Source organism: Puntigrus tetrazona, chromosome 3, assembly GCF_018831695.1.
Source record: "Puntigrus tetrazona isolate hp1 chromosome 3, ASM1883169v1, whole genome shotgun sequence".
Lineage (NCBI taxonomy): Eukaryota > Metazoa > Chordata > Actinopteri > Cypriniformes > Cyprinidae > Puntigrus > Puntigrus tetrazona.
The window spans coordinates 28,493,273-28,511,164 of NC_056701.1; the positions used below are offsets into that span (position 1 = coordinate 28,493,273).

The 17,892-nt window shown below is 39.2% G+C and overlaps 1 protein-coding gene across 1 annotated transcript in view; it reads right to left on the bottom strand.

Moving 5' to 3' along the window:
• LOC122341393 (GTPase IMAP family member 7-like) overlaps window positions 1-11,601 on the bottom strand; it is a 12,922-nt gene extending 1,321 nt beyond the window's left edge. Inside the window, exons 1-3 of the mRNA XM_043234724.1 lie at window positions 11,540-11,601; window positions 11,311-11,433; window positions 9,645-9,775 (exon numbers count right to left, since the gene is read on the bottom strand). Coding sequence (XP_043090659.1) covers window positions 9,645-9,775; window positions 11,311-11,433; window positions 11,540-11,601 — 316 coding nt within the window. The remainder of the gene's footprint in view (window positions 1-9,644; window positions 9,776-11,310; window positions 11,434-11,539) is intronic.
• Window positions 11,602-17,892: the final 6,291 nt, after the last annotated feature.

Sequence of the window (17,892 nt, forward strand, 5' to 3'; positions counted from 1 at the left end):
AATCGTTACAGACTTTTCTTGGAGTGATAAGTACTTGCAGTGATTTTGTTCTGTGTATTTCACTTTCAGTAATGGCAGAAAAACTGCGTTCGAAACCCGCCATGCAGTGACTAATTCCAGACACAGTGCAAATGTTGTGTCCTGCTGAAGATGGGATACGTTTGTTGTGAGTTGTTGCCCAGAGTGGTATTTGATATGCTTTTGACAAGTTAACTGAGCGGCTCTGAGCTCTAAAGCTGTCTTAATGGAGTGTGAACTCAGGAGTGGATCAAAATCCCAACATGTCTTTATCCAGCTGCAAATCTGTCAGATTAGAGCAACGGCCTCGTGTTTAATGACTGATGTGGACTGCAGCGCTCTCACTTTTATTAGCACTTCTGGCCTGAAGCGCGGTCTTGTTCAGACTGGCATTGTGATGAATACTGACTCTGAGGGGAGGGAGGAGTCTATGCTATATCACGTCACATCTATATAGATACTTCTCATATAAATCACTCAATATGAGTGAGTTGTGTCTCTTACAGCTAGTTCGTTATGCTTGTTTGCAGGGCTGCATAATTTCGACTCAAAAGTATTGTTAGTTATGTTGCTGTATATTATACTGCATTTTAGGTGATTATTTATGAATTCTAAAAATAGAAACATTTTTAATGATTCATTTAGTCTAAAACAGCATTTTGGGACCTAAAAATGCTGGAAAAACAGCACTGCAAATGACAAAAATACTCCATTTGTGAAAACAGCTGACATCTTAAACGCATTATGAGCATTAATAATACAGCATTTTTTCAAAAAACGGGTTTTTTTTGTAAGTTACCCTAAAACTGGGACATGATAGGCGTTAAACATCTCAAAGTAACACATTTTTCTAAAAGTTCCCAAAAAATGCTACACATACAATTTACTTTACTAGGCGGATTTAGGCTCTCTTTTACAAGAAGCTTAAAAACCGACTACCATTATCCGTATCATTAGCTGTGAAGCTTGGGGAGTTAATGCAAGATTTTCTGAAGTTAATCAATTGAAAAAAGTGCCACTGTTTCACTTTTTAGCCCGTTTTTAGCTGCCAGCGTTTCCGCTCCTTTCAGAGCTGTGACATTATAATTTCTACTGAGCTCTGCTCTGTTATATTTCACATACTGAAAACGTTTCTGAACCGCGTTGTTTTCTTTTCCTTTCTTTTCTTCCACCAGGGAATGAGATCTTCAGATGCTTGTTGCTTACGTAAGGTGGGGCTTTTCTCGCTGTTTACGCCGGCTTCCACATGTGTCCACCAGCTCTTCCACGCAATCCTCCTTTAATTAAATCCACTCTCCCATAGCTCAGATAAACACAATGTTCTGAGAGAGCGCCGTCCATATGCCTCTTACTATTGCCGCCGCGCGTTCCAGAAGAATTCATCAGAGGGAAACGGGCACGTTGTGTGCTTCCAGACCAAAAGCGTCTTCAAATCTCCGTGTTCTGGCTTCCTTCATTGTTTAGAAGCGCCACAAATAATCCAACTGATAGCTCTATCGACATCCAGTATGCATGCGATTTCATTTTAGTCCCGAATGAATAATTCTTGTTGAAAGCCAGCCACTACTTCACTCGCTTTATTCCACCCAGAGAAACACAGAGGAGATGAACTGTTGAATAAAGTCATTCTTTTTATTTTCAAAAGTATTCATGACCCTTCGGATCGATCTACTAATTGCAGATATGTTAATGTTCGTCCGATCTTTATCTTTGTGATTGTTTCTCTCCAGCGTGAATCGATTTGCAGCCGCTGTTTGCTCGGAAGGAACATTTGGTTTCCTCGGCGCAGGAATAGAGAAGGCTATCCATCATCTGGTGGAGGTTTGCCCCAGCGCTCCTCGTCGCTTGTTCGCGCAGGCTGTTCTCGGTTCGGTTAATAGGACAGCACAACAAATGGGCCTCCATTCTGCCTCCACAAATACCAATTAGAGCACTGGGTGCCGCCGCGAGGCCACCACGATGTGTGGGCGGCACCATATGGACTGCTTCAGCCACGCTCACAATATATTATATTACAGGAGTCTCCTGTAATACTAACAAATGTGCCATGGGGTTTCTCTCTGGTCTGTGCCAGTTATTATATTAAGCCCGTAATTATAATGTTCAGTGCAAAGAGCTAATCTGAAAGCAGCCAGTAGAATCGCGAGACCCAATTATTAAAATAACAATAACATGGAAAATAACGTGTTGAAAGCGAAAATTGCGAAAAAAAGTGTTTTACAGGTTTAGATGCTGGATATAATTGTGGATTCATAAGCGGGAAAGAATAGTTTAGCCAGATTCAAAATCCAAAAAAATGGCTGGGAAAAAAAAGTTAGGATGCATATTGTCATGCATGAATAAAATAGAAAAAGGGAAGATTTTTCGCACTCGAGCGCATTTATTCAAATTATCCTTAAAAAACAATTTAATTAAATAATATGTCTCTTCAAAACAAAATATAGCTAGTTGTTGAACAATCAATATTTAATTAGTTAAGACTGAACAAATATATGGTAATTTAATGGTAAATATACAAATAGGGTTAATGCGTATTTAAACACATTCAGTTCATCAGTTAAAACTGTGGATGAATGGAAATTTTAACCATGATTCTAATAGATCTATAGGCCTGAATATTAATTGGAGTGTATATTGTCCCACTGTCAAAATGTGTTAACCTTTTTCAACAAACATAAAAAGTAAAAATTGCCTCATTCTCAAAAGAGTTTTTTGTTCTGTTTACTTACATACTAAGATATTTTAAAGAACCAAACAGTCCCTAATAGCCTCTGACTAGTATTTTCTCGCTGTTATGGAAGCAGATTACGTTCTCGGTACAACAATCGGTATCAAGATATAGATGCCCCCAAAATATTACATACATAAAAAGTAAGTAGACCATTGAAGTTGACCGTGCGTGTGACTATAGTCGAAAGTCTAATTAAAGAGACCAAATTACCTTTCTCACGTGATCAGTTTCATAGAAACTCGTTGAGCTAAAGCGACTATAAGACAGGAGAGAGAGTAGTTAAGGAAATAGTGGGGTGGAGGCAGGAAATATCAAATAGGAACGTAATTTGCAAGAGTGGAAGAACGAGTAGATCAAAAAAACACAGATAGACAACACAAGAGACAAACAATAATACCAAAAAAGACAATGTAAATCGACACTAATGCGTTACTGGATGAGTGGGAGTGCAAATCGTAGCATGATGAGGAATGAAAAGCAGGACAGCGTAAGAAAAAGAGAACAGAGAGAAAATATCCAAGGCAAGTTAATCTGGCTGTAGAGCGCAGATTGGGTAATATTTTGCGCCGTGTTGTCATTGTGAGAGCCCCTGGCCGTGCCTGCGACAGCAAAAGAAAACATCGGAGCATCGGGATACCATTTAACAGAGCCAGAGGCCATATACAGATCAATCTGCTCTGTTTCGTTGCATTAGCGTTAACCCAATGGTATAACCAAAAACTCATTTAGGACACCTAGATGGTAGGGTTTGTGTGGGGAAGAGGCAAAGAGCTCAGCGGGCATTATCCCGTTTCTTAAAAACTATATCCAGACACGGCAGGGCAAGACACATCTAGGAACCAACAATCTGGCACAGGACAGAGAATAAACAGGGAGGCGAATTAGGAGGGTAATGTTAGATAGCAATTAAGATAATAAACTCACGGCTTGTAGATACGTTCATGCACGAGGCACGGTGACACAAGAAAAATGCAGCCATAACCATGGATCACAAATCTTTGAACCCTATATACTGTACTAAAACTGAACTAGATGCATGCCCTAACAGTAGTCAATTGTCACCAAAACAAGAATAAACCAATCAGAAGTGACAAGTGATGACAACAATGTTTTATTAAAAAACTGTGGTTATCTGTTACATTCATAAACCCATCGAAAACGCAGACGAGCGAGTTATTCCTTCCAGAAAAATACATCGAAAAATAAAATAAGCGAATGAGACAAATGAATAAGTCTGGGGTATGAACAAGCCTTGCCTATGCGCACAGCTTTGCGTCACGTAACAGGAGTTATTATAAGACAGATTAAACTGTGAATTGCGATTGGATGAGCCATATTTAAAGCTGTTGTAAAGTAGCTGATATACTTTAAGCGCACCTTTGACCACATGTCTTTTCAAATCTCTGGTGGTGTTTCAAAAGTGCGATCTGAGCTCTACTTTTGTGCGTAATAACACCCTTAATTTGACTCGTCTCTCTCTTTTTCTTTGTAAATAATGCAAGCACTCTTATAGTATCATACAGCCTTCAGCGACTACAGACAAGCCTCTCATCTTTTTCAAACCTCTTTTACTCTATAGCGCATGAAGAATACACCTATAGTAAGTCCCACTTTAAGTAACAGTTCAGTTCAACTTATTGCATTTGATATTTATTAAAACTAGAATCCCTTTTTCATCTGTAAGCGACATGCTTTTAAATGTCACGAATTACAATACATTCATACATTTACATACATTTCGCATATGCATAAAGCACGCCAAAAACAGCTCCTTCAGCTTTCCACAATTCCAAAATCCGCATACGTAACTGAATTATAGAATTTTTTGTTTCATGCACATAACATAGATTGTACGTTTTTCGCTTGTTTCTAATAAATAATAAAGTAAAACAATACCACATATGTTTCATAACTGGCGGAAATTGTGTAAAGTGTGCTTTTTCACAAGGGTTGACTCTTTTAGAGCTTAAAAAGATGTGGACACTAAAAGATTTTAGTCTTTCTCTATTCAAGTGGACTGGAGATTTTAAATAACCCATTACGCTAATCTAACGGCTGTTTTCCGTCCATGAGACTAGTTCCAGCCAGCTCAGAGTTTTGGCAGTATTGTCACGTACTTAATAATATACTTTATTGATTTTATAAAAAGTTGGTATGTTTGAGTAGAAGAGGCCAAGAGTGATCGAATCGTTATGCAGTATTTCTATGTTGCCTGGCAGGTTTAGCGTCTCTAATAGCGTGTGTTTAAGGTTAATGTGTCTGGATAACTCAAGCTCTATTATGCCGTATAGTCCTCTCGCAGCACTCATGGCTCATAGAAAGCGCCGGTTGACCGTGTGCGTCACATCTCTGATTCATAACAAAACAAACTCGACTATAATGGCCCATTGAAAAAACGCAGCTCATCATTGTCAAGCAGAACTTCATAACAATTTCCAAAGCCATCATGACTGCCATAGTCGTTGAGGTTAAATATCTTCATTAATGTATAGAGAAAGTGGTTTCTTTTTTTAAATATTGATTTTTGAGAATCTTTACAGCCAAACAAAATATTGCGATACTCTAGTATATCAATATTTTCTTATACCCCCAATGATCGGCAGACCTTTCTTAACTGGTAGCTGCACCAATAAGGAAATGTTTATTAACTGTATTGCATCCTTTTTACAAAAGCTCATCTTTAGATCATGAGGATGCAGTTTCAGATGAAATAATTGATAGTAATTGATGTTAATTCTTACATTGCATATAGTTGCTTTGGATTGATTACCGTTATTACAACATGCCTTGGTTATGCTATGGCTAGTAATGCTATGGCTAGTATGGCTAGCTTTTATTTATTTATTTGTAGTAGCACCATATTTAATGTCCATAAAGGCACACATGCTTGTAATTAAACACGTAAATGAAAGCTTAAAAATGAAACCTTTACCTGGCGCTGATATTGCAGCAGCCAGTCTTACAGGGCATGGTAATAAGAGCACCTACGGTATATCGTTGGCACTCACAGACATTTGCATTCAGACAGGATTACGTTTTCTCAGAGGATCACAGAGTTTGCGAAAAACAATAGGTAATTTGTGCGGAATTATTACAGCGGCTGTGTGAGGAAAAACACCGATTTCTGACAGGATTAAAACTAAAACGACTCCCTGGAAAACTAGTCCCATCCGAATAGAGCTAATTTTGACATTGCATCACAGCTTCATGGCTTTTCTTTCTCTTTTTCAAACGAAGCGATGGTTTAAGCCTCCCTTAAGTCACGGCAAATCAATGCGAGATCGAATTTTTAAAAGATTGTAAAAGCAAAGTAAAAGAAGCAGCGTACTGTTAAAAATCGTCTTGATTCGCCCCCACCTGATTTCCACCCTCACACTGATTTTCAGTTATCTTGATACTGGAGATGCGACGAAAGAGGTTAATGCTCAATTGTTGACCGCTGTGTTCAACGGCTTTATTCTGGTGGAATCTGTCAACCTGTCATCAAGCCAAGGAGAAGCAGACAACAAAGAAGCATGAAATGACTTTAGCGACAGAGATTTGTTGATCCTGCACGACAGCGATATAAAGTATTTCATTGCAGAGGAAATGAGAGATGTGGGGTTCTTCAGGTGGTCTGTAAGTGGGTCAGATGTAAAGGTGTTAGACCCCTGGTGTGGTGAAATCAAGTTGAAGAAGATGGAGTCAGTGGCAGCGCTGTTCATCTTGACCGGTTAAAGCCCTGGGTGAGCTTGAGAGCTAGAAAAAGGAATTGTAGTGAATCTCCATGTCGGAGATGACTATTTTGATGAGTATCACTCACTCTGTGTCATGTAGAAACTAATATAGAAAGAAAAAAATATAAGAGTATGCAGACTGAAATTGGTTTGAAATTGTGCCAAAATAGCAATTTGCTGTTAAGCCAAAAAGCTACAGTTTGGACTCATTAGAACACAAAAGTTCTTATGGAAGATGTCTAATTTGTTACATGTCTTGTGGCTTGACTTAATGTTGGCCTCTTACAGAAGTGATCACTAACCAGTCTTCTAATGAGCCAGAATCTGTGAAGTGCCAAAGATTATGCCTGCCCATAAACAGGGCTCAACAGTGAGTTCTTTATATAAAATAATGATACACAATAAAGAACATTATTCATTGGTTTGTGGTTATCAACGCATTCTTACTGATGCTCCCAAAGCCAGCGAGATAACATGATGACAAATTGCCAGGTTTTTTTGACATCGTTCAAATTAAAAAGGCATAAACGATGCTGACTGTGCTATAAGATGTTAGTGGCAGCCCAGAACAATGTTGATATCAATCTAGCTTACTATTTAAAGTAGTTTCATTGTGGGATGTACGATTCTAACCAGTTAGTCCTTTACCAAGGAAGCAAGTTTTGGATCTGTCCCTCAAAGGTATTTCAAATTTAAGGAATTTTTCATAACTGATTGTGATTAAAGTGAATAAATACTTAGTAAAAATTTGTATAAAAATCGTAGTTAATTGTTCATGTTAATGCAGCAAGCATTAGTGTTTAGAAACAATGTCCGTGCATTGCCATCCAAGAAGATTGCTCATGTCCGAGAAAGTGGTCTCTTGATCTGTGTCGACATCTGTGTACATGTTCTATTTGTGCAGCCTGATCCTATCAGCTGGCTGTTGTGCTTTGCCATTTTGTGACACTTAACGTCATGTTCTGCTGCTGTAGTAAGTGAGGCCTCTCTGGTGGCTGAGAGCTCAATACGCTGCAACCGAAGAAAACATATACAAATATTATTTAAATGCAAATTAAGAAAGCATCAAATTAGCAACACGTGTACTTCAGATGCTTAGCAACGCAAAATACAGAAACACGCATTTCTGTATTCGGCTGCGTTGTGAATATTTACAGTGTGTTTCTATATTTTGTTACATTGTGAGTATTTGCAGTGCTTTTTCTGTATTGAGTTATTTGCAGCTTGTTTCTGTATTTGGGTGTGCTGAGTTTGCGGTGTGCTTCTGTATTTGCAACATTTCTGTATTTGGTGAATATTTGTAGCTCTTTTCGTGTGTTTCTGCGGTGTTAGTATTTTCAGCATATTTAGTTGCATTTGAGTATTTGCCGATTGTTTCTGTTAGTATTTGCAGCCCATTTCTCCATCTCTTGTTGAGTTTGCAGCCTTTATGTATTTAGTTGTGCAATGTTTGCAGCGTTTATTTGTATTTGTTTGCATTGTAATTATTCGCAGCATTTTGTTGCAGTGTGAATATTTGCAGTCTATTTCTCTGTTTGGTTGCGTTGTATTTAACGTGCATTTCTGTATGTTCTCAAACTGATAAAATGTTTACTTAATTTGCTGGTGTGTGTGTGTTTTGCATGTTTTCTGTAGTTAAAGTACTCTCTCAGAAACCCGTAGGCCTCAAAGGGTTTTAAATGAACAGGTATAGTCCATCGTTTTGTGGCCAAAAATAAGTGCAATAGAGAATTCAGCCAATCAGAGTCAAGCATTACCTGAGATCTAAAAAAACGTCTGTATCACTCATGGAAGTTTGGGAGCTTCTGACAAGAGAGAAAGTAAATAGAAGAATCTTTACTTTTTTTACTTTTCTGACAGGAAAACAAATCCTCAATCGTGTCCGCAGGCAGCTAGCATGCTGCTCTCTTCCTAATAGCACGCTAAGAACAGTACATTTGGGTTCTAGCGCTGAAGGATCTCAAGTGAAAAGATAGTTTGTGACTGTTGTAGACTTTTGGAACTTTTATCTTTCTAACCTCTCTCACACACACACACACATGCACCGTATGCCTTCAACTATCAATCAATTTGTCTCCTTTGGGTTCATCATACGTGAGTTATTATCATTGTTTATTGCTATAGAATGCATCACTATTGCAATCGTATGACTTTTAAGTTTAGTGTTTTAACTAGTGGACCACCAAAACACCTAGCAACTAAACAGTAACACACCGGGCAAATTTTGTAAATTACGACAACAAAAAAACCCTATAATAAAACACTCATTCTGTGACAATATGGAATATGCTGGTGGTGCTGTATTATTATAGCTGTAATCTGACAGTGTGTGTTAGGGCTCTTTAATAAAGCTTCAGTGTGCATTAAGTGCTGGCCTCAGCATAATACTGATCTTCTATCCCAACAGCCAGCATCTGGATATGTTGGATATGTTGAGTGATTTTTGCAGCTAAGCTCAGAGAGGGGTGGTGGGGTGGTTATGGGTGGCTCAGGCAAATAATGATGCAGTGTGCTGTGCCACCTGGTGGGTATTCACTAGGGCAGAGCGATGAGGAATAGAAAGGCGTGGGCATCTTATGTAAGAGGAGGAATAAACTCCCTATGAAAAAATCCCTTCTGCCTCTTCAGGCCTGCCACCTTTACACAGTTGTCCGGGCAATTAATAGTCATAAAATAATATATATTTTTTTCATTTTATTAATTTATGTGTTCATGCCAGGCACAGATGATTCATGGTAGAATGACATTATGATTTATATTATGAACGTGAACACTAATAAATAACATGCTCTCATAGGTATACACCATGCCCAAATGTACTGACAATGGCGTTTTAAGAGTATTTGGCATTTTCAATTAATGTAGTCCTTTTAGATTCTGGCTGTTACTCTTATTATTTAGATATCGATCATTTTCAAAAGAAAGCATGATGTTAACAGGTCCAGCACTTATTCACACACAAATCACTTTCTCATTAATGCATTCAGATTTGATTCTTCAGTGCTACTTCAGATGCAAGAGAAGTCAGAAAGGTGTTTCTGATATCTCGGAATTTATTCTGACCCCATTAAGTGTTTTGAAACGTTGAAAGTTTCTTGTGTGATATATCCACCGACTCGTTTTAAGGTTTAATATTTTCAATATTGTGGCGCATCCCAGATAAAACCCCAACCTCATACCTGGGCCGGGAGGGGGTCTCCGTTTTGCGGTTCGCAGGGGTCCGTGGATTTGCGCTACGCCACTGAACATTACTTCTATTTGTATGAGGTCCAGTGCTGAGTTAATGTACCTTTCAGCGTGTTTACTGCGTCTGCACTCACAGAAACAAACACTGAATAGACAGTAGAGCAAACAAAGAACAGAAAGGAGATTTCCAAGATTATGGGCGATCGAGGATGTACATTTATATAACTGATGGGCTGGAGACAGTGGGTTGAGTTTTGGAGGACATGGGAGTATTTGGAGTGGAGCAGGTGAGCTGGCAAAGACATAGTGTTCCTTAAAATGGCCAAAATCTCCATGTGATTATGATACCACTGTACTGGAGCAGCTCTAAAAACACTGGAATGATAAAATGAACAGAAATGCAAACTTAAAGTATCAATATCACACTATATTCAGGCGGATAGTATTTGGAAAGTAAAATATACAGCAAGCATGCAGTTAAGCATTGCACTTATCTCAGATAATCGGGATCTATGATCCGATTATGAAATAAGTGGCAGGTTGTATAGTATTACGTAATAGGCAGCAGCCCTGCTTCTGTTTTATTCGCAAGACCACTGGTGTCACGTCAGTGCGCGTGAGCGTGCGATGTGAGCAGACCCTCAAGCTCTGGCTGTGGACAGAAAATAGGTCAGGGAAAGGTTTACTCACAATGCATTCAAATGTTTAATGTCTGTTGCCCACAAGAGAGAGGAAAGAGCACCCACAGCTGGAAATGCAGACCACCCACTACATCCTAATGTGACACGACAGAATGAGTCAATTAGAGAGGAATGACCATGCAGATGAGTAATGAAATGAAAAGAGAACACTAGAGGATTTATTCAGTCTAATCTTTTAAACACTCTGTCATGATTAATGTGGTCATCCGGGACGTGCTCTCACCCACTCAAGAGTTTCTCTTTGCATTTGTACGTAATGCTTATTGTGCATTGCATGATTAGATGTGGGATTTTCCTGGCCTGTTCTCAGGAAAAATAGTTTTATGTTGTTTGAAAAACTTAACTATTGTATTCATTTTTCTACATCAGGCACGGAGCTCCAAGAACATGATGGATTTTAAAAGGTGTCCTTGTTACAATGTAATTATACATTTAAGAACCGAGTAATATCAGAGCAAAGCCATCGAACAACGTCGGTTTACACAGATTAACATTATTACAATGTTGCTTTTATTTTATGCAGTTTGCCTTCACGCAGCTAGGTTTCTAAATGCACCAAATTCGTTTTTACAAGCCACATGCAAGTAATCTGTTCTCTCATTGGTCAAAATGCCATGGAGTTTCCACTTAGCTGGCACCCATCAGGATGGATCAAGGCCTTTTTGAGCGGGAGCCCAGGATTAATTGTCAAAACATTTTTTAAATGCACCTACTATGAAAAAGAGGAATAAGAAGTCATTATGAAGTGAAAAAGTGCACTTTGAAGACCTACTCACCCACATACATTTGCCGGGTTCATTTTGAGGCATTAGCAAAACAACAAAGCTAACGCTTTTCATGGAACTTACGTAATTGCACGCCATACATTGTGATACAGGTTGGATGTGTAATGGCCCCCGGCATTAAAAGTAGCTGAGGGAAGCTGAATATAAATGGCAGTAAACGGCGGCGTCTTTACCTGTCCCTGTGAATCAGAGCCTGGCGGTCATGTTTTGCCGCGCAGGTGCGACCGTGTGGCTTCTCTGATGATACACGCCTGTCCTGCCTCTGGCTTGTCAGATGATCAAACATCGAGATGCGGCTGCTTGACAGAGGAACATCACTCAACTCTCATTGATTATCCAGCCCTGTCACACTCCTGTCATGCTCAATCCCACTCCACCACTCGCTTCAGCCTTCCTTCAAACGTTCCAACCAATCCAATCACACCTGGACCGATGGAGGAGTAGATGAAGAAATAAGGTGTCATGCTCTGTCATTACAGTCGAGGATGCATTCAGTCAAGTCAAGTTAGTCTACAGAATTTCCTTACGGCACACCATGGCAGTTTGTGGACAAAAATAGCCATTCTACTGTTCCTTCATAGGCATCTGTGTTAAATGGCTGCTTAGATCCAAATTTTAGGAAATTTGACTACCTGTTGTAAGTATCAGGTTTTTCGCCTAAATTAAATTGTGTGTTGCAGTTTTGAGTTTTGAGTTTTATGTCATAAAATTAAACATAATAATATCTTCAGCTTGTCTCAATTGAGGCATTTAACTCCTGTCACGTCTCTGGACTCTATGTTTATTGTTTTTGTCTCGTGCCATGTGCTCTCTGCGCCCTACCTTCCCTTCATGTTCAGTTCTAGTTAATGGTCTTCCAGCCGTGTCTTGTTAATTTAGTTAATTACCTTGCGTATTTAAGTCCTGTGTGTTTGTATTCAGTTGGTCCGAACGTCAGTCCATTCAATGTCCTTACGTGGTTTTTTTGTCCTGCCTGCCTTTTGTATATTTATTTTGCCGTTTTGGACTAAACCCATTTAAGTTCATTTTACGTCTCGAGTGCTCAGTCTCGCGAAGCCGTAAACGTGACAACTCCATTAAAAAATACATTGACTTTGAGACGATGGAAGTGAAAAAATAAATGCTTTAATGCACATTTACTGTTTATTATTATAATTTCTTTGCAATTACTATTTTGATAGCAGCACAGGGACAGAATGTTTATATTTTTTGGGAAATAAACCTAGGAATTGCTGACTTCTGTTTATCTAAGTACATAAAAAATTAGGGAAATTCACAGAAAATAACACAGAAAAATCACAGAGTAGCTTTGATAATAGAAATGCATTATGAAGTATTTTTAATCCTTTTGGAGTAGTTCATCAATGAATGCATTTAGTCTACTGTAAAGTGCCTGCTTATGCATTGTGGTACTACTGTGGAGTATCATGGATTGTATCTGATACTACAGAACTTTTTGGTAAAGGATAGGTTTTCTCAGTTGACATTATGTAAAAAAAAAGAGTTTTGTAACCGTGAATAAATAAGCATTTTTAGACAAATGGTCCCTTAGAACCTGAATGCATTTGTTGGGTCAAGGTGAACTGAATCTCCGTACATGGCTCCCCACCCCATTCCTCAAAAAACACAGCGGCTAGCAATTTCCCCCCACTGGGATGTGACTCACTTGTTCTCCTCTGGAATTACGGCCCAGAAACAGCACTGCCGTTTACCGTCAAATTACCCTCCAGAGTGTGTCTTCCTCTCTTCTGTAGTGTCAGCACATGGTCATTACAGGCCCAGGAGGAGCTGTTCACTCAAGAGCAGTCACGTCTATGTTTAGCCCTTCACACACTCTGAAAAACGCTCTCTGCATTTCATTCACAGCTCATCCTGAGAGCATGACACAAAATATAGTAGTTCACACAGAAGGGATTATCATATTATTAAATTAAGGAAAATAAATGAATTTATTATTAATTACTTAAATTACTCACCCCATGCCATCAAAAAAACCTTTTGTCAGCTGAGGTGTGTGTGTTTTTCCCACACATTAAAAACATGCAGGAGCTTGTCAGGACCCAAAAGCATTATAAAATAGTAGCCTCTAAGACTTTATAAGACACTATGCACTCTAGGTTAAACTTTATTGCAGTAGTTCACTTTAGCCATTACAGACATGCTAAGTAACTTTGCATTTTACTCTGACCATGTACAAGGTCTCGCTAACCCATGGCAGTCTACTGGAAAGGCTAGTGAACTCTTATGTCGGGAAGTGGCTTGGACTTACAGATTTCTTGAGCGTGGTGGGACTTTACAGCAAAGGAGCTCTGTCACTCCCAATTTCAAGCCTGGTAGAACAGTTCAGATGTGCCAAGGTAAGACTGGATATGTCTCTCAATGACTCTAGATACCCCCTAGCAAAAGGGAAAAAGTGGACCCTAGCCACATCTGTGCAACAGTCCAAATCTGCTCTTCGTCATCGTGACATAGTGGGTCCACGTCCAACAAGACAGAGGAGGCTTTAGCCTTGGAACAGAAACACCCCTCTGGCAAAAGGCGTCTACAACAGAACACTGAACCATGGTGGTAGAGGAGGTTTGACGACTGGAGAAAGCAGCCAGACATTCCAGAGCAGTAGCTCAAGCTAAACAGGGCTGCTGGATGTGATGGGAGGATGCTGAAAGGAAGAAATTTACATGGAACGATCTCTGGATTATGGAACCAACAGACTGAGCTTTATCGTTTGGGCCACATATGACATTCTGCCGGATCCTTTTCATTTGCAGTTATGGCTTGGAAAGGACCCATCCTGACCCTATGTACAGCCACGGCTACCCTCAAGCGCATTCTGTTTGGTTGTAAGACCAGCCTCACCCAAGGCAGGTACACGTGGAGACACAACCAGGTTTTCATGTGTTTAGCCAACAAGATCCAATCCTTCAACAACCAGGTGAACACCAACACTTACCATCCTTTGTTCAAGAGGGGACAAGCTGAGAATTGGCCCATCAATCCCCCTTGTCTAAGCCCTGTCTTTGGCTGATGATACACTGGGCAACTTTTTGAGCAATGTTGCCATAAACCGCCAACCACATGACACACAGGGCCTGATATTAATTATCCAGAAATTTGTCACTTATTCTCAATTAAAAAGTTCTCAATTAAAAATTGCTCAAAAAAGCTGTGCAAAAAGTCGCCCAGTGTATTATCGGCCTTAGTCTAAAGCCTAAAAGCCTGCAGGAACCCTGTATTTATGTTTTTGCTGACCCTGCATTAGAATCAGATAAATCATATCCACTATTTACTGTAAACTTCAAAATCCACTCCAAACTATGATTCAGAAAGACACATCTCCGAGATACTAACATGCTGGAGGGAGATACACAGGATCTGAATGATCTGCTCGGTTGCCTTGGTGACAGAAGGGTACGACTGGGTTGCCTTGAGAAAGTCAGTGGCAAATTCACCCACGCATGGAGCAGGACACTCACTCTCTCTCTCGCTTTCTCTCTCTCTAACACACACACGCACTCAGAAAGTCCAGTAAGCACCGCGAGTAAATGAACAGAGGCAGAGGGTCTACAGAGACAGGGGAAAAGTGTCTTTGCTGACATCACACGCATCATTTCCTGCTGAGCAGCACACTTCTGTGGACGTCACCGCATTGTTCCTTCAGGGGTTATTTGCCACCCTTTGCAGACCTGTCATGTTTCCAGTTTGCTTGCCTTGCTGCTGTGATACAGTTTTTCGAGTTTTTGAAATGATTGATGTACCAACCTAGTGAAACCTATTGTATTGAGCTACAGTACCTACCTAGACAGGGGTTTAGTCGGCATAGGCACTCATAGAGCGCAATCACAGAATGCACAGAATGCAAAAAATACAAAGAATTCAAGATGTTACAGAGTAAAGTCACTTTTATTAACATAGCACTTTATACAATAAAAAAAATGTTTCAAGAAGCCTATAATAGTGTTAATGTTTGCTAACTGTTTTCAGTGGTTATGAAACAAAGCAACAACACAGAAGACAATGAGTCCTTATTACCGTAGATAATACCGTTTTTAAAAGCATATACGGTAACACTTAGCTGTCACTGGTCTCACGATTTGATTGAGGTTATCATGTCAATTATTACAATTGTTAAGAATTTAACCAACTAAATATAGCTTTAAAACATGCAAATATAAAGAAAAACGGGGAAAAGACAATTACGAGTGATAAACAAAAGCACTTTTAGTATCTGCGAATGCTTTTAAACATCCAAAAGTTTACAGGGTTTTCCTCAGCATTATTGCCGCTCTTTTATTGCAGCATTATTGATTATTACTGATGACATCATAGACAGTGGCAGCGTTAATAAGCACTGAATGTGTTATTTTTTTAGTTGCAGTAATAAGCAATGTTGACCACTTAACGCTAGCTTTTAGTAAATTGATCAGGAAAATACTTTCAAATGATTATACTGCAATGACAACAGGTGATGGCCATTCCTTCAAAGCTTTACACTGTTGTATGCTATAGAACCCTTGTAATAATGCTAAAAATGAGTTGTGCAATTCTGTTATGAAGATATGAATTACAGTCCAACGTTTCTGAAGGAGAGCACTGCGCGAAATGGAGCTTAGCTAGAAAGTGTTGTGTTCACACTGGGTGTAAAGTATGTTCTTAAATGTCACACTTGACTTCTGTTGGTTTGGTTTGGCCTACTTTGGAGAAAAAAACCCCTTAAATCAGCCCGAGCTGGTTTTCTGTTCTTAACCGGTCTCCCAGTTGGTTTTAAAGGTTCTGGGCAATTAAAATCCGCAAACAAACCTTGGTTTATTAAAAAGATTCAGATTTGCCTCTTTATAAGGCCTTGTGTGTGAAAGCGTCTGTGTGTCCACAAATTTGTATCATCTGTATATCACTGTCAGTGCTCTCTGATAGCTTTCACTGTTTATGTTAGCTCAGGCGTAGCGTCTCTTTCCGTCTCGTGCTAAATAATCGGTCCATTCAAAACAAAGGAGATCTGCAGCCCTGCGGTGAAGAGTCCACTCGCGTTATAGGCCCACTGGTAACCTGTCAGTCTGTTGCCATGACGGTGTAGTTACACGGGGATAGAGTAACTGCAGGATGTGTAAACAACAGAGCGTGTCAGTTTCTCACTGCCAGACTATAACGGGATTGTTCTTCAACCCCATGAAAGTTTGAGGAGAATTTGACACACAGAGATGGAGTAGGACTTATGTGCCTGTTCTTGTCGGACAGCCTGTGAGATGTGTGCATGTGTGTTTTGTGAGAGAAAGCAGTAACCCTAGCCTGTGTGTGTGTGTGTGTGTGTGTGTGTGTGTGTTCAGTTAAGAGTAAAGTCCTTATCATGTGGCCTCATGGACAATAATGGCTAAACATCACTGCCTCCCTCCTTCTACTTTTCTACCTAGCTCTGGTCCAGAATTTAGTGAGATGCATTTTTAGGCGTCACAGGTATTCCCAGCCTTAACGTTAAAAACTGGACAGCAAAATTGGAAAAAGTAAAAAAGTATACTTAATATTACCTTAATATTATTGTGATAATAATAATGTTCTTATAAAATGTATTCATTAAAATTAAGATTATTCCCATTTTGATTAAAGTTGTGTGTAAATGATTTACTTTGCATTCTTTTATTGAAATTTTTTATTATAATGTTAATGTGATTTTTATGATAAAAGTCATTATTTACAGTTTTGCTACTCTGATTTAGAGAAGCATCGGTTTTATGGGATCATGTCTCTTTCAATATAATGCCCACAGCTATGATAGGGTTACATGTTTGCATATGAAATTAGAATTATATGTGGAAATGTTTGGAAAACTTAATACCCATTAACACCTTAATACCCAGAGTCTATTGTCACTATTAGCAAAATATACGACTTTAATCATTTGTGTGTTTATATGAAATCCCGGAGGTTTTACCTGAGTGAGATTAATCCCTAATCCAAGCATTAAAGCCTTACACAGACTGAACTGAGCAAGTGATAGATAGATAGATATTGTTGCAATGTGCCGTAAGCTGCTTTGTTTAATGGGTATGTTTGTATTTTACCTGGTTGAGTGGAGAAAACAAAGCTCGTTCTGATTAATTATAAGAGACCTGATAAATCACCATCTGACGAGTTAACTAGAGCCTAGATTTCACTGGCTGTTTTAAGGTGCTTAGTGCTGGTCCAATTGTTGTTCAGTCAACTCCATTCAATATTTACACAAGCTTGCTAAAGAATCTATATACTGTCTATCATCACAGCAGGATTTGCCTGGAATCCAGCACAACATTTCTTAGTGGAGTCCTCATCTCAGCTTCTCAGAGAGGAGAGGTTATTGTCAATGTAATGTAATATTCTAGTTCGGTCTGCTGTTTTTACTCGCTAACACAGTGCTGAAATTTATCCTCCACCTTACAGTAACTCTCGCATAAAAGCTGCACCTTCCTGAGAGCTTTGCTGCAACGCAGTGTTTATATATCACTTAAGGTGATATACTGTATATTCAAGCATAATCTCCTTTAAAAAAGTACTTTACTGTACTTCAGCTGACAAAAGCATGCCACAAGTGGTGATCCTTCGTACAACACGCTGTCTAAAGGAAAGATTTGCATAATTTGACTGCCACACGTTCTGGATTACAATTTATTTTACAGGACATGCACTAAATGGGTTAATGTTAGGTTTAATGTAGCTTCAGGGTTAGTACCTAGTTATTACGCACTTATTGTAACGTAGTAGAAAAGGAAATTATTCTGAGAAAACAT